This window comes from Berghia stephanieae, chromosome 8 (assembly GCF_034508935.2).
Source record: "Berghia stephanieae isolate SIO BIC M18660-M18661 chromosome 8, UCSD_Bste_1.3, whole genome shotgun sequence".
NCBI lineage: Eukaryota > Metazoa > Mollusca > Gastropoda > Nudibranchia > Aeolidiidae > Berghia > Berghia stephanieae.
The window spans coordinates 2,796,864-2,821,270 of NC_088367.1; the positions used below are offsets into that span (position 1 = coordinate 2,796,864).

Consider the following 24,407-nt stretch of genomic DNA (forward strand, 5'->3'; position numbering starts at 1 on the left):
ACAGACCCAGAAACTTAATCGTTGCTGGATGGGGGATGGGGGGTGGGGGGGTCGAAAACATATCTCAACATCACAGGGGATCGATCCCGGTTCCATTGTGCGTGAAGCCTGTGCTCTAGCCTCGATCCAATTATATATATTTTTAATTAAGCATTTTTATAGTGCACTCACTATCCACTAAACGTGTTCAAAGCGCTTTACAACAGATAACAACACATAACATGTAGACTGAGACATGATGCAGACCTGCCAAATTGAAAACTTCAAATTTGGTAATTTATATGTCAATTTTTAGTAATTTGACAAGGAAATTAGTAGTAGTAGTAGTAGTAGTAGTAGTAGTAGTAGTAGTAGTAGTAGTAGTAGTAGTAGTAGTAGTAGTAGTAGTAGTAGTAGTGGTAGTAGTAGTAGTAGTAGTAGTAGTAGTAGTAGTAGTAGTAGTAGTAGTAGTAGCAGTAGTAGTAGTAGTAGCAGTAGTAGTAGTAGTAGTAGTAATACAGGCAGTCTGGTTAATACAGTTTAATGAGAATCACTCATAAACATGGATGGCAAAAAAAAAAAAAAAAAATAATAACAAAGACCTGATGGACGTCAAAATCATTCTATCTATAAAGGGCAGGCAAGTCTTTGGCCACAAAAAAAAAAAAACAAACAAAGAAATCGTGAGAGTTGTATTCAACAGTTCAACCAATGGAATCATTTGTTTCCTTAGCCACTACTAAAGACAGACAACTCACTAGGGGGTCTACAAACCTAAAAATGACGTGAAAATATGGGTCTTGGTTCGCGGGTTTTAGTGTCCGGCTGTTAGTTAACGATGGCTACGGTTGAACTCCAGTAAAAAATAAAAGGCAGTAAAAACACATCACGTAGTAACTTTGTTTTCCCGTCTAGCAGGCGATTGGAAAACATGATATGATTACGGCTACTATGTGGTCTAGTGGTATGATACTCGCTCGCTCGGCGCATAGTTGAGTCCTTGGAAAAAGGCTCTTTACTCACATTATCTCACCGTACTCAGGTGCAAAACGAGTACCTGACCGTTAACAGCGTTATCTCCGTCGGGAAAAAAAAAACAAACCCCTATAATATTTCCTAACAAGCGTCATGTCCCATCCTACATGTTTAGTGTTGTTGTGGCCAGGAACGCCTTGTAAAGCGCTTTGAACACGTTTATATTGCGCTATATAAAAGCTCAAAGAGAGAGAATACATACACACACAGCAGAGAGAGAGAGAGAGAGAGAGAGAGATTGAGGGAGAGACAGAGAGAGAGAGACAGAGAGAGAGTATACATACACACACACACACAGCAGAGAGAGAGAGAGAGATTGAGAGAGACAGAGAGAGAGACAGACAGAGAGGGACAGAGAGAGACAGAGAGAGAGAGAGACAGAGAGAGAGTATACATACACACACACACAGCAGAGAGAGAGAGAGAGAGAGAGACAGGGAGAGAGACAGAGAGAGAGAGACAGAGAGAGAGTATACATACACACACACAGCAGAGAGAGAGAGAGATTGAGAGAGACAGGGAGAGAGACAGACAGAGAGAGACAGAGAGAGACAGAGAGAGAGAGAGAGAGGGAGACAACAATGCATAACAAAAAAACGTGTGGTGATAACACGCGATTCAGGTAAAGACTTGATATGAAGGTGTTAAAAAGTATCAACGTGCTATCAATAAAACGTATCATCATCATCATCATCATCATCATCATCATCATCATCATCATCATCATCATCATCATCATCATCATCATCATCATAATCATTACATATTATCATTTATATCGTAACCGTTACCGTTATTACTCGTTACCACAACCCGCTAAAACCCAGACTTGTAAAGCCATACATTTCATTTCATTGTTTTCTTGTGTCAATATATTTTTTTTTTTCATTCTCGCAGTTTGCTTGTGGCAGTAGCTATTTGAAATTACATTACACGCGTCGACACGCGATATAATGCTCCCTATTATTCTATGTTGAAGAAAAATAAATAAATAAATGAATAAATAAATGAAAAAAGTTACACACGAAACAAAGTCTGATAGTGCAGAGATAGGGATAAATACAACGACACCACTGTTTCATTCATAACTTTTCAGAATTTTATCTTAGATTGGTCCTGCTTTCCACGTGCCTGTTCCCTGCATGCCTGTTCCCTGCGTGCCTGTTCCCTATGTGCCTGTTCCCTATGTGCCTGTTCCCTGCGTGCCTGCTCCCTGCGGTGCTGCTCATTACGCGTCTGTTCACACTATAAACGTTCAAGGTCACAATACGCAGTGTTGTCTGTTTTGGTACGTTATATAGCCGGCTGGCGGATGCTGCGAGTCTTATACCTTAACGCATCGCACGCGATCAGGTGTGTTTCACGCCCCATATAGAGAAGAAAAAAAAAGAGTGGGAGGGGGGAGAAATATGAAAGCGTAGGTATCCCCTTATCCTATTTACAACGACCCGTCGGTTTGTTTACATGCCGCATCACTTTAATCGTCATCAAATATTAATACGCACGTCAGATGTATTGTGCCGAGTAGAGAGTAGAGGGGGGGGGGGGGGAATTCAATCATCGACCGACCCCCCCCCCCCCACCCCCCTCGCCCTCCCCCAACCCATTCTGTAGTTTGAATCTCAATTCAGAAGAGTTGCGAGAAGTTTATGATTAATTCAACAACACGACAAAATTATGTTTGAAGTTCAGCTGATCAAAACGCTTAGTGTTCAAAGGTGTTTTAAAAAATACCTAACAAATACAATGCGGCCATGTGGTCTAGTGTGGTATGACACTCGCTTTCGGATCGGAAGGTCCTGGGTTCGAGCCTCGCTCACTCGCTCGGAGCATAGTTGAGTCCTTTACTCACATTCTCTCACTGTACTCAGGTGTAAATTGAGTACCTGGCCGTTAACAGTGTTGTCTCGGTCGGAGAGAAAAATTTGTAATATTATCGCTTAACAGGCGTTATGTCTCGTTCTACATGTTACGTGTTGCTGTTGGCCCAGTGACCCGTTGTAAAGCGCTACGAGCACGTTTAGCGAATATTGCACTATATAAAAGCTCAAGTTTTTTGTTTTTGTTTATGGGTTTTTTTTTAATTTTTATTTAACCAGATCTTGAATTGAGAATTTAAATTTTTAATGATAAAAAAAAATATTTTTTAGTTTGGCTATTAAAAAAAAATATTAAAAAATAAATTAGTTTGAATTTGAGTGTGTCTTATTCGAAGAGTGATAATACCTTCTTAACTCACTCAGCCCTAACACCGACTATATCCGTAGTTTACCCACGTTACTTTTACCCCATGTCTATTTATTACATCTCATTTTTCTGAGATAAATTATTGGCGTATCTAGTATCAAAGCTGATGTTTTTAGTTTTTTTGCATTTTAAAGATAATTGAATGCAACTAGACCCTCTATCTACGTACATGCTCATTTTTAATACATTTTTTTTCAATTATGAAAAGTAGCAAAAATGTCTAGGATTGAGTGAGTTAAATTGTCAACAACTATCAATTCAAACTCAAACTTTTTTTGTAGATGTTGATTTTTTGCTTTTTAAAAATATGTTTAACGATTTGTTTGGTTGTCTTGGGGTTTTGTTGTTTTGTTTGTTTTTTTTTGTTTTTTTTTTATCTTTTTTCGAGTTGTTTTTTTTTAAATTGTTTTTATTGCGTTTAGTTTTTTTTTTTTTTTGTGTGTTTTTTTTCCCTTTCTTTCTTCGGTATTTTTATCCATTTAATTTAAATTTTTAAAATTTCATCATATACATTTCCTAACGTTCTTTCAATTTAATAATATTCCCACCTCTTTGCTTTCATCAGGTACCAAGAAGACCAGCAAGATAACTATAATATTCAGGCACAGGCTATGTCCACCGATGCCCGGTGATACGACAAACCTTTACATCATCCGCATTCCCAACAGTGAGCAAAAACTCCCATGTCATGTGTCAACCGAAGGGGTGTGCTTTACATACAAAACTACCCAGCGTGTAGTGCAATATTCACCTGTTCGTCACTCGCGTATCACTCGTGCCAAATATTAATTATGTAACCTTTAACATTTATATATTTATACTCTGATTGAGAGAATCTAGAGAGAACTAATCACCCAACTTGGCGATCGTAAAAATAAATAATAAAGGACAGAGTCAGTCCGATCCACTTCATTCATTCTATCATTTGTAAACAAACAGTCGCCTATAGATAGTATGCGCTTGGCTAAGAAGCTCATAACATTGCCACCCGGAAGTATAACGGACCAACACACAAAACTATGTGTAACCATGAACTTTTGAGATCACTTGTATCCTTGAGCTCTACGACCGACAACTCACTTGTCGCTGCACAAACCTAAAAATAATGACTTCAAAGGATAAGTCAGAGAGGGTTCTAGTGTCAGGCTATAAGTTAACGATGGCTACGGGTTGCCACAAACCCCGCGCTTCGGGTAGTCAAAAATCTACTGGTTAATTGTGACGACGTATTCAGGAACACACAGCCCCCCCCCCCCCTTCCTCGCCCCCCAACGCCCCCCCCCCCCAAAAAAAAACAAAAAAAAAAAACAAAACAAAAACAAACTAGACACAGTCAGATGCTATGATGTTAAATGTGGAGCTCAATTAGTATGGAAAAACTCAACGATGTGTACTGAGTCGAATGAGACCTACGTGCTCGAAAGAAGCGTAGCGATCGCCCACGCGGTCTGCTCTCTGACCTTGACAGTGCTGGGAACGCTGGGGAACGGACTGTCAATCTTTCTCATCTTCCGGGGTCGTCTGCACACGACGGGTCTTGCCATGGTGCTTCTCGTGGACCTCTGCGTCACCAACATGGTCACGAGCGCGTTCGTTTTGCCTTTGATAGGAATTAACAACATTCAGGGCGGGGATTGGCTGTACGGAGACGATTTCTGCGCCGCCTATGGATTTATCATGTACTTGGTTCTCACCAACGAGATGGGAGCCATGATGCTGATTACGGTCAATCAGTATCTGATCGTCGTGCACAATTTCAACACGCAGAACTGGCTGAAAACCCACAAGAAATTAAAACTGATCATCATTCTCTTCTTTCCGTGTAGCCCGAGCCTCGTCTACGTAGCCCCGCTGACCCGCCAATGGGACGCTTTCGGATACGAACCCCGAAAGGGATATTGCACTCTTCTCAATCTCTCCGGCTCGTCCAGCATCAGGGGGACTCTGAATTTGGTCTTCATCATGACAATTGCCGCGGTCATTGTTTTCTGCTACAGCCAGATCTACTGGAAAAACCACAAGTCCCGAGTCAGGACAGATACGACAACACTGACCCTGAACAACACAGCAACAACGACTGCTGCAGCCGTCAAATCCTCGTCGTCTGCACCAAGACAAGGCAAAAGGAAGGAAAGGTCGCACTACCTCTTGAGAATGATAACTCTAGTCCTCGTCAATTTTTTCATTACGTACATTCCCTTTATTGTAAGAGCGGCGGTCGACCCGTGCCTCACGCGCACCTCGGCGGGTTTGATGACTGCGATCCTGTATACCGCCTGGTCGCACGTGGCCATGAATCCGCTCATCTACGCTTTCGCCAACAGGCAGATACAGTCGCAGTGGCGACGCCTCCTGCCCTGCTACGCCAAGCGGTCCGTGCCGTTTACAACTGCAGTCGACAGTAACGATGGCGATGAAGGAGGCAAGGGTGGCGCCAGAACGACCGCTGTAGAAGATACAATTGCTGTTTTAGGCAACGGTCAGCATTAAACGGCCAGGTAGTCAGGCCATGCTATGTGGTCTAGTGGTATGACACTCGCTTTCCGATCGGAAGGTCCTGGGTTCGAGCCTCGCGCTCGGCGCATAGTTGAGTCCTTGCAAAAGGCTCTTTACTCACATTCTCTCATCGTACTCAGGTGTAAAATGAGTACCTGGCCGTTAACAGAATTGTCTTTGTCCGAAAAATTGTAATATCGCCTGACAGGCGTCATGTCCCGTCCTACATGTTAAATGTTGCTGTTGACCAGGGGCCCCTTGTAAAGCGCTTTGAGCAAATTTAGTGGATATTGCGCTATATAAAGCTCAATTTTTATATTTTTTAAAAAGTATATGACGATGGCTTATGATGTGAATCGATTAGAGGGAGAGAGAGAGAGAGAGAGAGAGAGAGAGAGAGAGAGAGAGAGGGAGGGAGGGAGGGAGAGGGAGAGATAGAGAGAGGGGGAGAGAGAGAGAGAGAGAGAGGGAGGGAGGGAGGGAGAGGGAGAGAGAGGGAGAGAGAGAGAGAGAGGGAGAGAGAGAGAGAGAGAGAGAGAGATAGAATAATATGATTACAATGATTGTATTGGGCGTTCTACTTCTATATCAGCATTTAGGTGTTAAACGGCTATCTGTTATTTGACAGGGTGTATTAACGTTTAATCTGGGTTTTTATTTTGTGATTGGCTGAAGAAGGATCTTGGGCCCGAACCCTTCCGTGTTTAGTATATTATTGTTCAATTTTGTGTTTGTTTGTTTGTTTGATATGATTTGTTTTATCTTTTTTTTGGAGATGCCCATTTTTCCAGAAAAAAAAACAAAACAAACCCAAACAATTTATGCAAATTTGCTGTCAAATGTGTTTGTTTAAAAATCGGAGTGAGGAGATAGACGGGTAAAAATAGTAATTCGTCATGTCTTGTCTTTTCTACTTCCTCAAAATATGATATTATAGAGGGGGGAGGGGGAGTAGGGCGGGGGGGGGGGGGGGGGGGGGGGTAAAACCTGTATAATTCGTGGGTCTGGGTTATATCACGTGAGTGGACTGCTTTTCTGTAAGAACAATGACAATAAAATGAGAGATTGCGCCTGAAGGGGGAGTCTGGAGGGAACTTGGAAATCTACAAGTACAAGTCTATGTGCGGCTATGTGGTCTTGTGGTGTGACACTCGCTTTCGGATTGGAAGGAAGGTCCTGGGTTCGAGCCTCGCGCTCGGCGCATAGCTGAGTCCTTGGAAAAGGCTCTTTACTCACATTCTCTCACCGTACTCAGGTGTAAAATGAGTACCTGGCCGTTAACAGCGATGTCTTTGTCCGAAAAATTGTAATATCACCTAACAGGCGGCATGTCCCGTCCTACATGTTAAGTGTTGCTGTTGACCAGGGACCCCTTGTAAAGCGCTGTGAGCACATTTAGTGGATATTGCGCTATATAAAGCTCAGTTTTTAATTATTTTTTTTTAAAATCCCCACCCCCTGTCCACCCAGCAGTGAAAAGGTAGTTGACTCTGTTAGATTTGGAGGAAAGTACTTTGCGACAGACTAGTGTCCTATCCTAAGGATAGCAAGCAATTGCTATTGTCCGTTTCACGCCATAGAAACCGGCTTCGTGCGCCGATTTATTGGCTCTGAAGAACCCATACTTTATTATCATGACCTGCAAATAGTATGTGTTTATGTCTGTTTGTTGTGTTCATGTGTGAGCGCGTGTGTGAGTGAGTGCTGAAGCTGGTTGAAGCCACATAATGGGAGCGATCTATATTCATGGTTTCGTCCAGCCAAGTCATCGATCACATGATTTGTTGCTGTGCAACGATTGGACATTTCTCAATGTATCCAAACACGCTGCTTTGTTTATGAAAGTTGTAAACATACCCATGAGTCATGCTGAGAGAAATGACCAATTGTAACGTTGGATATTTCTCGAACTGTGACCACTTTTCAATATGTGGGTCATTTTGAGCACAGTTTGCAATGTGACCAATGATCTCGAGCACATGGAAATGTAATATTGATCGTGCCCATTTATTTAGAATGCTGTATCTTTGTCGGCTGCAATCTCACAGTGAATGGTTCAATGGGCATAATCTATAGATAGTTCGAAGTTGACGTCACTCGGGTCTTTGTTATTGTTTTTGCCATCCGCGTTTATGAGTAATTCTCACTAAACTGTATCATTCAGACTATAAAAGTTCATGGTTACACAGAGTTTGTGTGTTGGTCCGTTATACTTCCGGATGGCAATGTTGTGAGCTTCTGGACCAAGCGCATACTATCTATATGTGCTCGAGGTCATTGATCACATTGCAAAATGTGCTCAACGTGGCCCACTTAGTAAAAGTGTTCACAGCTTTTTAAATATCTAACATCACGATTGGTCATTTTGTTCACTTGACACATGTGTATATTTTATAACAGTTGTAAACAGAGCAGCTTGTGTTTACATTTATTAAGAAATATCCAATCTTTGGACAGCAACAAATCATGTGATTGATGACCTGGTTGGACGAAAACACGAATATAGATCGCTCCCATTCAACAACTAAATTCAATTCAATTCAATTTAATTCAAGCCCGTTTTAACAGTGATATTATTTATCATGATATTATTTATGTTGTGTCTTCAATTTACACACTTGCTTGAAGGGGCAGCGTGGCTCAGGTCAGTGGTACGGTCTTTGCTTCGTAAACCACCCGAAAGGTACCGAGTTCGACCACCCGCCGCTGCGCTGTGTGGCCTTGAGCACGTCACCACCTCGCCCTAGCTCAATTAACGGCGCTGCACTACATGCGGATGACGCCTGGGTTATTCCAGTCTTCCCTTGGAATAGACCCTAGAGACAAATTTCCCCTATGGAATGAATAAAGGGATTTTTAAATTTTTTTTTATTCTTTTAATTTATTTTATTTTAAAAATAAAAGAGAAAAAAAATTGATCGTCCACTTTTCTTGTCTTTTCTGTTCTACGGTTTTCAATGGCTGTCAGCATATCTTTATTAACATTTTTTTTCACTACTCTGCAGTACTGGGTGCGGCTATGTGGTCTTGTGGTATGATACTCGCTTTCGGATCGGAAGGCATAGTTGAGTCCTTGGAAAAGGCTCTTTACTCACATTTTCTCAGCGTACAAAGGTTTAAAATGAGTACCTGGCCGTTAACAGCGTTGTCTCTGTCCGATCGAAAATGTAACATCCCCTAATAGGCGTCATGTTTCGATCTACATGTTACGTATTGCTGTCTGTTGGTCAGGGACCCGTTGTAAAGCACTGAGCACTTTTAGTGCATATTCCGCTATGTAAAACCTCAACTTTTTACTGTTCAAAAATAAGAAGAAAAAAAGAAACGTCTATTTAGAATGCAAATCCTGTAAGGCCCTGAAACGTGGAAAAACCACTAAATCAACGTGTACACATATGCAGGTCTGACATCCGAACCCACTTATGGGCCTAGTTTAACATTGCTGCTACGAACAATATTTTGCGTCATGTTTTGAGAGATTTCCATTCCAATAATGAGCCCATAAGAAATTGGGTTGTGTTATCAGACCTGCAAATAAGTGAACGTCGCACTAACTCCGTCCCCCACCACCTCCAAAACATGTGTCCATAGAATAGATATATAGATGTCTTCGCAAAATCCTGAAGATAAAATTGATTGACAAAAGTAAAAACGAAGAAGTGTGGAAAAGAGCAGGACTAGAAGCCGTTGAAAGGCATTTATACAAAAGAAAATGGAGATGGATAGGACCGTAGCCATCGTTAACTTATAGCCTGACACTGATCAAAAAATGACGTCAAAATGCCAGTCTTTTGCCACAAAAGAAAACAAATCGTGAGTTGTATTCAATAGTTCAACCAATGGGATCATTTTTTTCTATGAGCTCTACTAATGACAACTCACTAGGCGGTGCAAAAACCAAATTAAATAACGACGTCAAAATGCCTGTCTTTTTGGGTTTCAGTGTCAGGCTATAACATAACGATGGCTACGATAGGGGACACACGTTGAGGAAATCAAAGGACAATATCACAAGGACAGACAGCCCTGCAATGTAATTCATCCGGAACGAGAAAAAGCAAGGAAGACCAAGGTCAATCTGGAGGAGAGACCTTCTGGTAGAGCAGCTGGAGAGGTCTGGGATGCGCTGGCAGGAGATGGGAAGACTGGCCAAAAAACAGAAGAGGGTGGAAAAGTTTAATCGGTGGTCCATACCCACTATGGGATGAGAACTGGCCAACGACAGAAGAGGATGGAAAAGTTTCATAGGTGGTCCATACCCACTGTGGGATGAGGACTGGCCAACGACAGAAGAGGATGGAAAAGTTTCATCGGTGGTCCATACCCACTGTGGGATGAGGACTGGCCAACGACAGAAGAGGGTGGAAAAGTTTCATCGGTGGTCCATACCCACTGTGGGATGAGGACTGGCCAACGACAGAAGAGGATGGAAAAGTTTCATAGGTGGTCCATACCCACTGTGGGATGAGGACTGGCCAACGACAGAAGAGGATGGAAAAGTTTCATCGGTGGTCCATACCCACTGTGGGATGAGGACTGGCCAACGACAGAAGAGGATGGAAAAGTTTCATCGGTGGTCCATACCCACTGTGGGATGAGGACTGGCCAATGACAGAAGAGGATGGAAAAGTTTCATAGGTGGTCCATACCCACTGTGGGATGAGGACTGGCCAACGACAGAAGAGGATGGAAAAGTTTCATCGGTGGTCCATACCCACTGTGGGATGAGGACTGGCCAACGACAGAAGAGGATGGAAAAGTTTCATCGGTGGTCCATACCCACTGTGGGATGAGGACTGGCCAACGACAGAAGAGGATGGAAAAGTTTCATCGGTGGTCCATACCCACTGTGGGATGAGGACTGGCCAACGACAGAAGAGTACAGAAAAGATTCATCGGTGGTCCATACCCACTGTGGGATGAGGACTGGCCAACGACAGAAGAGTACAGAAAAGTTTCATCGGTGGTCCATACCCACTGTGGGATGAGGACTGAAATGGATGTCAGCATATTTTTTTTCTCCACTATATTCTGCAGTACTGTTAAAAAAAAGGAAAAAAAAAAGAAACGTCTATTTAAAATCTTGACCAGATAACTAACCCATCCTTCAAATAATGATAAATTAAAATGACCCTCATCTTGGGAGAAAAAACCCCCTCAAATCTGGGACTTCACGGAAGTAAGTCATGGTTGGCTCCAAAAAATGTGTGGTAAACGTTATACCTTGCACAGAGAAAGAGAGAGAGAGAGAGAGAGAGAGAGAGAGAGAGAGAGAGAGAGAGAGAGAGAGAAAGAGAGAGAGAGGGGGGAGAGAGTGATAGAATAGGGGGAGGAGGGAGAGAGAGAGAGAGAGAGAGAGAGAGAGAGAGAGAGAGAGAGAGAGAGAAGGTGGGGGGGGGGGAGGAGAGGGAGTTAGATATATGCAGGGAGGTGGAAAGAGACAGAGAGAAAAAGAGAGAAAGAGGCAACGACAGAGAGAGAGAAAGAGGGAGAGAGAGAGAGAGAGAGAGAGAGAGAGAGAGAGAGAGAGAGAGAGAGATGATTCTTTTTTTATAAATTCCACTTATTGCCATAATCAATACCACAATACGACAATTCATTCGATAGCGTGTCAGCCAGTTAAAACAATATTTTCCCCTTTCTCTTCTCTCCCCATTAGCAAGTTAACAGAACAGCGATCGACGATACCACGTAGAGAAGAAAACGAAAATCTGTCTTCAGAGTCTTAGAACAGATCTCTCGATTTAATTTTCTTTTTCGTCGATCGTTATCGATCGGTTGGGAACCTAATTCGTTAACGTATTAATGACGTTGCCCAACGAGACGCGATCCTTATCTTATCGACTTTGGTTTCAACAAAAATGATACCGTGTTTCAATAATATTTTTTTTCTTCCCCGAGCTAATCATCGATATGGCGGAAAAATGCAACAATCATAAAACAAACAAAGAGAGAGAGGGATGTAACGTGTAAAATATCAATCGCTGGACAATAAGCTTAATGAGAGAGAAAGGCAAACAAGGTATGGATGTATGGATGGGCATATTGAAGAACAGACGGACGGACGGAAAGAGACAAAGGCCAGGAACTCATTTTACACCTCGAGGACGGCGAAAGAATGTTGCGTTGTTTTTTGTTGTTGTTTTTTTTTTAAACTTCAGACCATGACAGTACAGATAGTATGCGCTTGGCTAAAAAGTTCACAACATCGCCATCCGGAAGTAGAAAACGTTAGGGGCTGCCTGAAGCCGGTGATCGTAAAATACTAACGAAAGAGTTAAAATGGAGAGGCTTCGTATGGAAACAAAACTGTTTTGTTCCCATACGAAGCCTCTCCATTTTCACTCTTTCGTTAGCATCCGGAAGTATAACGGACCAACACACAATCCTATGTGTAAACCTTGAACGTTTATAGTCTGGTTAATACAGCTAAAAGTGAGAATCACTTATAAACTCGGATGGCAAACAGCAATAAATAATAAAAGACCTGAGTGACGTCAACTTCATTCTATCTATAATATAGATGTCGCATTCAATGAGTTGGTGAAAATCCCATCCGAGGTGACAGCTTACGTAAACAAATCAGATTGTTTGATTGGTTGCCGCCCGGCCCGCCAGAGACGGGAGCTGTGTCAATATTCATTCAATACGATTTGCCACGGGTTTACGAATTGGATTCAATAGTCTGACGTCACGTCCGCCCAGCAACGAGCAGCTTAGTTCTAAACAAACAAAATCGGTACTGTTTATTCTTCATGCTGGCTAGAATCTTTTCACATGTCTTGTGATCAGAATGTATAAATAAAAGTCATAACATGATCGGATTTATAATGTTTGTCTCCTCTGGATACACTTTTATGCTCGTCGGAGAAGTATAATTTCATAAGGACGTCCGCCATTGTTCCGATAGTTTAGAACCAGTTACTAAGTTACTATGCGTCATTAAGAGGGAAGTGACGTCACGACTGCTGAACCCGATTAACCCGTTGCCATCGTTAATAATATATACAAGAACCCTCTAGGACTTATAGTTTGACGTCATTTTTTTTAGGTTTGTGCAGCGTCTAGTGGGTTGCCATTAGTAGAGCTCAAGGAAACAAGTGTTCCATTGATTGAACTGTTGAATACAACCCACAACTTGTTTTCTCTTGCGGCCAAAGACTTGTCTTTTGACGTCATTTTTTGGTCAGTGTCAGGCTATCAGTTAACGATGGCCAGACACATAACAGTGAGCTTTCGACGTATAGCAAACAGATGATTTTTTTAAATTGAGCTTTTATATAGCGCAATATCCACTAAACGTGTTTTGTTTGTTTTTAAGGGTTTTACGGCGCTTGCAACACATTTAGTTTAGGTTATTTCAGTCCAATACCCCCCCCCCCCCCCCTTTCTGTTAAAAAAAAAAACAAAAAAAAAAAAAACAAATCAAAAACAAAACAAAACAAAACAAAAAACAAACCGCTCACCAGGATAGTGCAGCCCGTCGGGAAAGAAGTAGTCCGTATACTCCAAGTGGAAAACGGACATCTCCGGAGGGAGGTGAAGATGTCGCTTGTCAGACGCCAACAGTTTCTGGTGACCTGCTTTACGTTTCTGGCCTGGGGTGTTCACCATGTACACTGTCACATCCTCCATCTTTAAAACAAATAATAAATAAATAAATAAATAAATAAATAAATAAATAAATAAATAAATAAATAAATAAAAGAAAATTGAGCATTTATATAGCGCAATATCCACTAAACATGCTCAAAATGGTTTACACGGGTCCCTAGCTAACATCAACGTTTAACCCTCTCCTTACCAACTATAGGAAAATCGTCACATTCGTTATGATACAATCAACATTTTTCTTATTCAAATTTCTCTTGTATAACATAAAGTTTAAAGAAAATGACCAGTGTGTTGTAGAGCATGTTTTGCTAAAGAAGGTATGTATCGCAAGAATTTACTGCTATTATTGTATTTGAGTGGTAAAAAAATCTATTTTTGTGTTAGTTTGGTGTGAAATTTTGGGGAAAATCCTGAAAATGGCTGGTAAGGAGAGAGTTAACATGTAGGATGGGACATGACATTATTTTGTTAGGCGATGTTATAGTTTATTTTCTTCGACACTGTTAATGGCCAGGTACTCATTTTACACCTGAGTACGGAGAGAGGATGTGAGTAAACAGTTGTTTTTCCAAGGGGCTCAACCATGCGCCGAACGCGGCTTGAACCCAGGACCTTCCGATCCAAAAGCGAGCGTCATACCACAAAACCGCATAGCCGCAAAAAAAGAAAAAAAAGAAAAGAAAAACGGGTTTGAACTATGCGCCCAAAGCGGGATTCTAACCCCGAGACCTCAGGTTCTGAAGGCGAGCGTCATAGCACAAGACCACATAGCTGTACATCTTTATTTAGACTGGCAGGTTCCATGTTCAAACCCTGCTGTTGATTTGATGGCACAAAGTTGAGTCCTGGGAAAAGGCTCAGTTTTACTCAAATTCACTCAACGTACTTAAGTGTAAAATGAGTACCTGGTCTGAAGCAGCGTAGTCTCAATCGAAAATAATAATAATAATAATAATAATAATAATAATAATAATAATAATAATAATAATAATAATAATAATAATAATAATAATAATAATAATAATAATAATAATAATAATACAGTAATAATAATAAAAATAATAGTATTATATTATATACTTTATTCATCAAAAAGAAAAATGGTAATAGCGCCTTGTAGGAGTCATGTCTCACCCTAAAGAGTTATTGGCTTGGGACCCCGTGTAAAGTGCCTTGATCACATTTAGAGGATATTGATTTTTTAATATATATTTTTTTAAAATCTCCATTTGGTCATCAGATAACAATAGAAAAGTTAAGTCCATACATAGCGAGTCGATCTTCTCAAAAACATTTCTTCCAAATATTAATTACAGCACTAAATTTTGTTGGGCTTTAAAAAAAAATAGTGGAGAGCCCAAATATTTGGGCGGAAGTTACAACTATTGCGAACAGGCACTCATTAACTCATTCAGTCCTAGAGATTTTTGCTACTTTTCAAAATTGGAGAAAACTGTATTAAAAATGAATGAGCATGTGTCCATAGATATTTATATTCAACTATCATTAACATGCAAACATTAAAGAACATTAGCATTGATACTAGACGCCTATGATTTGTCTAATAAAAATGTAATAAATAGGCATGGGGTAAAAGTAACCTGGGTAAACAACGGATATAGTCGGTGTTAGGGTTGAGAGAGTTAACATAAATTGAGACTAATCTTTTGAGTCATCAGCGATCAAAATCGGTCCAGTGGTAAAAAGTCTGTAGGTGCGTGCAAATGAGTCTGGCAACACGGCGGCGGCCAGTTAGCGATTCCCACCGTCGAATAGGGCTCAATAGTATGACGTCACGTCCGCCCAGCAACCAGCAGCTTGGTTCTAATCAAAGAAAATCGGTACTTTTTTATTCTTCATACTGGCTAGAACTTTTTCACCTGTCATGTGATCAGAATGTATAAAAGTCAAAACATGATCAGATTTATAATGATTTTCTCCTCTGAATACACTTTTATGCTCGTCGGAGAAGTATTTCATAAGGGCGTCCGCCATTGATCCGATAGTTTAGAACCAGTTACTGTTAATATGCGTCATTTCGAGGGAAGTGACGTCACGACTGTTGTGATGTGTTTGTGTGTGTGTGTGAGTGAGAGAGAGAGAAAGAGATAGAGAGAGAAAAGAGAGAGAGAGAGAGAGAGAGAGAGAGAGAGAGAGAGAGACAGACAGAGAGAAAGAGAATAAATTTGACTGACCTTGACGACAAAACAACTTTCCAGAAGCCTCGTTGACCCCTGACCTTGGTGGGATGGGGAACTCTGCGATGACTTGGCCCCTTGGGGTAACTTGGGCACCGTGGAATACCCGCCATGCACTGGTAGGGAGAACAAAAAGAATGAGGATCAATTGGATTCCGTAGTCTGATGTCACGCCGCCCGGCAACGGCGGCAATCTTGGTTCTAAACAAAGAAAATCATTACTTTTTATTCTTCATGCTGGCTAGAACTTTTCATATGTCTTGTGATCAGAATGTGTAAAAGTCAAAACATGATCAAATTTTTGTATTTTTTTTCTTATGGAAACGCTTTTACGCTCGCCGGAGAAATATTTCATAAGGGCGTCCGCCATTGTTCCCATAGTTTAGAACCAGTGTTACTAAGTTACCATGCGTCATTAGGAAGGAAGTGACCCATCGTCCCAAAACGGTATTATGCCGGGTTGAACCAGATGCTAAAAAGTCAAATTATAGCTAAACTTGTCAAAATTCTGAATCACCGGTATTCAACACACTGAAATATGATATTCATTCTCCTCAATTAAACTTACAAACTCAACCCAAGTTTAAATTTCTGGCTATAAATTAAGTATTTCAGCATTTTAATCATCCCGACATAATACCGTTTTGAGGTGAGGGGTCACACGCAGGTCCTCTGGGAATCTTTAAAAAATGACATTCGTCGGGGACTCCCTCTGTTGCCTTTGGACATCGAATTTCTTTTGTTTTTAAGTATTTGGAGGGTTTTACGGCGCTTGCAACACATTTAGGTCATATCAGCGCCAGTAAAAAAGAAGAAAATGGGATAGTAGAAAGTTCTAGAATTAGAATTAAAGCACCCAAGAAAAGGAAGACAAAGGGGGAATTAGTTCAAATAGGGAACAGATGTAGATTCCAAGAGTATACTATCAAAGTACTTAGTTTGAGATCACCTAAAAGTCTCATCCAGACACAAGCACAGGTCCCCACTAAGAGGAATACGCTCAGATGTTTACAAATCATATAATATAATATGTAAACAAAACATAATACAGAGCATAACAGAGAGATGATTTACAAAGAAAATAAATATCATCTCCCGATACATTTGACTGTTTTCCTCTCAGTCAGGGTATCCGGCCAGGGCCAGGACAAAACCAAGTAATCTCATTAAAAGACAAAGACAGAAAGCAAGTTGGAAAACAGATATAGGAGGATAGAAGACACGGTAAGTGACCTCACTGTCCACTATGGGAGGTCAGGAACCCCGCCCAGCATTCCAAGACAAAGACAGAAAGCAAGTTGGAAAACAGATATAGGAGGATAGAAGACACGGTAAGTGACCTCACTGTCCACTATGGGAGGTCAGGAACCCCACCCAGCATTCCAAGACAAAGACAGAAAGCAAGTTGGAAAACAGATATAGGAGGATAGAAGACACGGTAAGTGACCTCACTGTCCACTATGGGAGGTCAGGAACCCCGCCCAGCATTCCAAGACAAAGACAGAAAGCAAGTTGGAAAACAGATATAGGAGGATAGAAGACACGGTAAGTGACCTCACTGTCCACTATGGGAGGTCAGGAACCCCGCCCAGCATTCCAAGACAAAGACAGAAAGCAAGTTGGAAAACAGATATAGGAGGATAGAAGACACGGTAAGTGACCTCCCTGCCCACTATGGGAGGTCAGGAACCCCACCCAGTGGACATCTAAACTACACATTGCTTTTGATTCCCATCATTCAACAATTTAAAATTGAGCTTTTATATAGCGCAATATCTACTAAATGTGCTCAAAGCGCTTTACAAGAGGTCCCTGTACTAACATTAAACAATTTTAACTCGAGTTTATATATAGCACGATATCCACTAAATGTACTCAAAGCGTTTTACAAAGGGTCCCTGACTAACAACAACACGTAATATGTAGAACGAGACATGACGCCTGTTAGGCGATATTACAAGTTGTTTTTTTTTCTTCTGAGAGACAACGGTGTTAACAACCAGGTACCCATTTTACACCTGAGTACAGTGAGAGAATGTGAGTAAAGAGGCTTTTCCAAGGTCTCAACTATGATCACAGAGCGAGGCTCAAACCCAGCACCTTCCGATCCGAAAGCGAGTGTCATACCACAAAAACAACATAGCCCCACGATTGAGGTAAAATGAGCACCTGGCCGTTGTTAACAACGTTGTCTCAGTCCAAAAAAAAAAAAAAATAATAATAATGTAATATCGCCTGACAGGCGTCATGTCTCGTTCTATTATATGATACGTGTTGCTGTTGGTCAGGGACCCCTTCGAAAGCGCTTTGAGCACATGGGGGTCAGCGTGGCTCAGAGGTACGGTCTTTGCTTCGTACCCGATAGGTACCGAGTTCAATCACCCGCCGCTGCGCTGTGTGGCCTTGAGCAAGCCATCTCGCCCTAGCTCAATTTGCGGCGCTGCACTGCGGCTGATGCCTGGGTTATTCCAGTCTCCCCTTGGAATAGACCCGAGAGAATAATTTCCCCTATGGGATGAATAAAGTGAATTTTATTTTTATTTTTGTTTTTTTATTTAGTGGATATTGCTCTATATAACAGTTTGCATTCATTTTTTATTTATTATTAACTGTGTTCTTTTTTTTTTTTTTTAACGGCAGGATTGATGCTATGTGCTTAGTTTTTTTTTTTGTTTTTTTTTAAACTAGTAAAATCTGCCTGCCGGGTATAACATACCATCACACATTACAAAGTTATGCAATCATAAATATTTATAGACTGATCAAAACAATTTAGTGAGAAGTACTCAACATAAAAATGGCAGGCTAAAAGCAATACCAAAGAGCATTATGACGTCAATTCCTTTTATCTATATAATTATATTGTCATCTATCAATTATAAATAAACTGCATCAAATAAGGACAGTGCATACAACAAAAAAATGGGTTTATTAATTAATTCAAAGCTTCTAAAACTAATTGTAAAAATAAGAAAAGTGCAGACCTTTTTAACTAATGAGTGTGTGTGTGTGTGTGTGTGTGTGAGTGTGTGTCAGTGTGTGTGTGTGTGTGTGTTTGTGTCTTTTTTTTTCTAATATTATGGCCTATGGGTATGGGGTTTATCTAATTGTTTGCAGCATAAAATAACGATAATATTGATTGCTTGCTCGCCTTTCGGATTGAATGCTAATCTATTGTTAAGCGATTTCGACCAAATCCAAGAGACCCAGGTATCCAATCAGAGAGATGGAGAGAGAGAGAGAGAGAGAGAGAGAGAGAGAGAGAGAGAGAGAGAAAGAGAGAGAGAAAAGAGAGAGAGATACAGAGAGAGAGAGAGTGAAGAGAGACAGAGAGAGGGAGAGATACAAAGAGAGAGAGAGGGGGGAGAGAGGGAGAGAGAGAGGGAGAGAGAGGGGGAGAGAGGGAGAGAGAGAGATACAGAGAAAGAGAGAGAGAGGGAGGGAGAGAGAGGGGAAGGGAGAGAGATAGATACAGAGAGAGAGAGGGAGAGAGAGATACAGAGAGAGACAGAGAGATCGATACAGAGAGAGAGAGAGAGAGAGAGAGAGAGAGAGAGAGAGAGAGAGAGATTTTCATTTGTTACATTACATAATATTGAATTTGCAAATTTAATTATTTTTAAAAATCTTTCAACCCTGCGGCTATGTGGTCTTGTGGTATGACATTCGCTTTCGGATCGGAATGTCCTGGGTTCGAGCCTCGCTCGGCGCATAGTTGAGTCCTTGGAAAAGGCTCTTTACTTACATTCTCTCACCGTACTCAGGTGTAAAATGAGTACCTGGACAATAACAGAAAAAAAAATTATAAGATCTCCTAACAGGTGTCGTCATGTTACGTTCTACATGTTATGTATTGCTGTTGGCCGGGGACCCTTTGTGAAGCGCTTTGAGCACGTTCAGTGGATATTGCGCTATATAGAAGCTCAAGTTTTTTTTCAACCATAATATAAATAATCAACAATCAGTGAGGAATCGAAAAAAAAAAGTCAACTGTGCCCAGGTTTGATTCCTGCAGGGGACAGCGTGGCTCAGCGGTACGGTCTTTGATTCGTACCCGAAAGGTACCGAGTTCGATCACCCGCCGCTGCTGCGCTGTGTGGTCTTGAGCAAGTCACCACCTCGCCCTTGTTCAATTTGCGGCGCTGCAGCATTGCGGCTGACGCCTGGGTTATTCCAGTCTTCCCTTGGAATAGACCCTAGAGATAAATTTAACGCCTATGGAATGAATAAAGGGAATTTTATTTATTTTTATTTTTTATTTTTTGTTTGCGAGACGAGTAATCAATCGTAGCCATCGTTAAGTTATAGCCTGACACTGAAATCCAAAAGGACTGGCAGTTTGACGTCATTATTTGTTTTGTGCACCGCCTAGTGAATTGTCGTAAGTAGAACTCATGGAAACAAGTTATTTCATTGGTTGAACTATTGAATACAACTCACGATTTGTTTTCTTTTGTGGCCAAAGACTGGCATTATGACGTCATTTTTTGGTCAGTATCAGGCCATAACTTTACGAAGGCCACGATGCAATCCATTGAGCTATCAGGATTTTTGCCAACCACATAACCGAAAACCCCATTGAGAGATACGCCACAAACAATTCGAACTGCTTCAAAATCCCACAGACAAGAACACAAAACTACAGAAATTTTTTCTTCATTAGAACTGTCTCGGAGTGGAATGGGCTGGATGAACTGGTCATCATGGCACCACACCTAAACGATTTCAAGGCCCGACTGACATGGGCCCGCGCCCAATGAGGACGCCGCTGAAATACAACCAGACCATTGGTTTCTTCAGCGCCAACCATACAGATACAGGATTCCGATTGAAATTTTTGTTGTTGTCATGCTAGAAATAATAATATCAAAAGATCAATCAACCTACCAGGACTCGTACTGGCCGATTGGCTGCTGTTCGGATTGAGGTTCCGTTTGCCAGATCGAGGAGAACTCTGAGGGGTGGTGGTGGCGATGGCTTGTTGCACCAGGAGGAGCGACGGCGCGGAGGAAGACGCCGATAGGGTCGCCCCTTCCTCGCAGGCCTGCCGCAGGGTGACCGCCTCGTCCCGGAACTGGGCGAAGAGTTTTTGGACCCAGGGATTTCTGGACCCGACGTTGTCGGCGTAGCGGGACCAGGCCTTTCTCTCTCCTCCTGTTGAGTAAATAAATATCAGATATATATATCTTCAACAAACAACAACAGACAACAAACCAAACTCATGTAACACACAGTCCTGACGATGTCTGAAATGGCCTGAAACATCGATGTAGACTGACTCCAACATTGTGGTAAATATTAAAATAATATATATATATATATATATATATATATATATATATATATATATATATATATATATATATATATATATATATATATATATATATAAATAAATATATATATATATAATAATCCAGAAAAGCAACTTTTGGGAAATCCATACCTCAGACAGACTTCCTGGTATTCGATAACTAGGATCCATTAGGCAAGGAAGGCTTGGATTAATGTTGTTTTTGTTTCATATAATTTTGTTTTTTGTTTTTCTTGGGGTTTTTTTTAAGGAGGGGTGGGGGATGGGGGCTTGATTATTTCTTTTCATCTCTATATTTTATATTTTTCAATCTGCTCTGCCTGATATTACTTCATCATAAACAATTTTTCAGTTTAAATTTCGTACTAACACTTTCTACCAAAAAAAATAAATAAATTAAACTTTCAATTAAATAAATAACATTTTTTCTTTAAATGTCATATTCAGATCCCCTACACCATAACATATCACTACATAGAAGGTCACCGCCACCAGAACAGCAATTTGAAAAACACAGGGGAGGGGGAGGGGGGGGGGGAAATCAAATTTTATGAGTTATGCCTCTTACTTAGCATATCGTTTATTATAATATTTGTCAAAGTTTGATATTTTAAAATGAAGTGAATTCCCAGAAAGGCATCAATATCATGATATAGAAAGGAGGTTGTAAAATATATGTGACCCATCGTCTCAAAAAGGAACGAACCAGATGCTTAAAAGTCGAATTTAATCTTAAACTGGTCAAAAATATAAATTGTTGGCATTAGCACCCTAAAATATGGTATCCATTTTCCTCAATAAAACATACAAACTCAACACAAGTCTGGTATTTCTGGCTATAAATATAATTTTCAACATCTTAACCAACCCGACTTAATACCGTTTTGGGGCGAAGGGTCACATATAACAAACCAATATCAAATCTGCCTACTTGAAAATTTTAAAATTCGTAATTTTTAGGAGATAAAAATGGTGGTCGCTAAAAAAAAAACCATCAAAAATAAACAATTTACTTTACTCTCACAAGGAATACATAACAAGTCAAAATCCTAATATTATAAAGACTGGCATCAACTTTCATTTTCAATAAGTTTTAGTTACTTAAAGGTGCTTAATAAGCTTCTGAAATTGGAACCAAAATTTCGTAATTTTACGAATGTTTCGTAATTAGTAGGTAGGTCTGCAATACTGAGTTATAAGATGACTTCCAAAAATTTTTAATTGCGTTTTCCTCAAAGCAGAGGCAAAGTGACTTGTGTCCTTTTTCCAATATGGCCTGTACTTGCAAAACACCCCTACACACTTAGGGTCGACTGATTTTTTGGGATACCTCGAGGTCGACTGATTTTTTTGGGATACCTCGAGGTCGACTGTATTTTTGAGATGACCTCGAGGTCGACTGATTTTTTGGGATACCTCGAGGTCGACTGTATTTTTGAGATGACCTCGAGGTCGACTGATTTTTTGGGATACCTCGAGGTTGACTGATTTTTTGGGATACCTCGAGGTCGACTGTATTTTTGAGATGACCTCGAGGTTGACTGATTTTTTGGGATACCTCGAGGTCGACTGTATTTTTGAGATGACCTCGAGGTCGACTGTATTTTTGAGATGACCTCGAGGTCGACTGATTTTTTGGGATACCTCGAGGTCGACTGATTTTTTGGGATACCTCGAGGTCGACTGATTTTTTGGGATACCTCGAGGTCGACTGATTTTTTGGGATACCTCGAGGTTGACTGTATTTTTGGGATACCTCGAGGTTGACTGTATTTTTGAGATACCTCGAGGTCGACTGTATTTTTGAGATGATCTTGAGGTCGACTGATTTTTTGGGAAGGCTTTTTTCCTTCTATTTTTCCTTTTTGCTTTGTATGACATCTTTCATACACTTTTTCAGATCTTTAAATTAAACCGGTGTCTGCACCTTGATTTATTTAATTTGGTATTACGTTACCGTTAACAACGCAACAACATAACTGGATCTCAAGAAATACAAATTTAGAAAGAAAAAAAAAGGGGGAGAAGGAATTATTTCTCAAAGTTTGTAGTTCTGATTTTGTTTTGTCCAGTGACAAAACCAGTTTTCATCAATCACTATATTATGTCTGTACACATGCATGAAACCTGAAACTGTGTTTGAAAAATGAACAAATGAACGTTCTTATAATAGCTGAGACAGAGAGAGAGAGAGAGAGAGGGGGGGAGGGAGGGAGAGAGAGAGAAAGAGAGAGAGAGAGTGAGAGAGAGAGTGAGAGAGAGAGGTGGGATGTGGGGTGTGAAAGTGAGATAGAAAAAGAGAGAGACGTGATTGGGAGATAAAGATATATATATATATATATATATATATATATATATATATATATATATATATATATATATATATATATATATATATATATATATATATATATATATATATAAAGAGAGACAAAATGAGTGATGAAAGAGAGAGAGGGAGAGGGAGATAGAAAAAGAGAACGAGAGAGAGAGAGAGGGGTGGGGGGGAGATAGAAAAAAAAGAGAGATAGAGAGGTGGATAGAGAGAGAGAAAGAGAGAGAGAGAGAGAGAGAGAGAGAGAGTGATGAAAAAAAGAGAGAGAGAGGGGGGGGGTAGAAAAAAAAGAGATAGATAAAGAGAGAGAGAGAGAGAGAGAGAGAGAGAGAGAGAGAGAGAAAGAGTGATGAAAAAGAGAGAGAGAGAGAGAGGGGGGGGTAGAAAAAAAAGAGATAGATAAAGAGAGAGAGAGAGAGAGAGAGAGAGAGAGAGAGAGAGAGACAGAGAGAGAGAGAGAGAGAGAGAGAGAGAGAGAGAGAGAGAGAGAGAGAAAAAAAAAGAATATTTCATATGATAAAATTGTGATATGAAAACCACAACATTGGTTGGAAACATATGTAGGTACTTCAGTGTTTCATTCAACAGTTTTGGTGGTGATTTTGTAGCACAGTTACTGTACCCCTGTACTGTATCAAATGACAAATGCATGATGTTAACTATAAAAAATAAGTAGTCCATCAGAGCCATGAGCCTCAAGGAGCCAGAGTTTATCCACTATTTCTATTGATGCTATGCATTTAGTTAGAAAACTCACAACATCCGCCAGGTGTTAACCAGAGACATGAGGCTCAAGGAGTCGGAGTTGGTCATTTGGAATGAGTCATAGTGAGTGACGTACAGATTGTATTTTCATCGGGTCTTTTTATCATATTATTGTTCTGGCCTCTAAACCCAGCACCATCCCGAACAACAGAGAATTAAAATTTGTTGGTTCAAAATCAAATGTCAAAGGGAAGTAACCCGTGTAATAACTTATCAAACCTTGTAAATCTATTGCTCACCTCCCTTGACACAGAATTTTAAATTTGTCTCCACATTATATATATATATAAAAAAATCTCGATTTCACCTGGACACTATCTCGATCCCTTTGCTTGTGAGGCGAGCGCTCTACCAACTGAACTATTGGGACCCCTTACAAAAAAATAAATAGGATTCTACCAATAAAATTAAAAAAATGAAAGAA

At 40.5% G+C, this 24,407-nt stretch overlaps 2 protein-coding genes across 2 annotated transcripts in view; one reads left to right on the forward strand and one right to left on the reverse strand.

The window, feature by feature from the left end:
• Positions 1–6,121, forward strand: part of LOC144978019 (G-protein coupled receptor moody-like) — a 12,932-nt gene extending 6,811 nt beyond the window's left edge. The window contains exon 2 of the mRNA XM_078923456.1: positions 3,827–6,121. Coding sequence (XP_078779582.1) covers positions 4,648–5,751 — 1,104 coding nt within the window. The 5' untranslated portion in view covers positions 3,827–4,647 and the 3' untranslated portion in view covers positions 5,752–6,121. The remainder of the gene's footprint in view (positions 1–3,826) is intronic.
• LOC144978021 (uncharacterized) overlaps positions 1–24,407 on the reverse strand; it is a gene marked incomplete in the record, with an annotated part of 137,858 nt that overhangs the window by 39,364 nt on the left and 74,087 nt on the right. Inside the window, 3 exon segments of the mRNA XM_078923471.1 lie at positions 13,224–13,392; positions 15,567–15,685; positions 20,457–20,723. Coding sequence (XP_078779597.1) covers positions 13,224–13,392; positions 15,567–15,685; positions 20,457–20,723 — 555 coding nt within the window.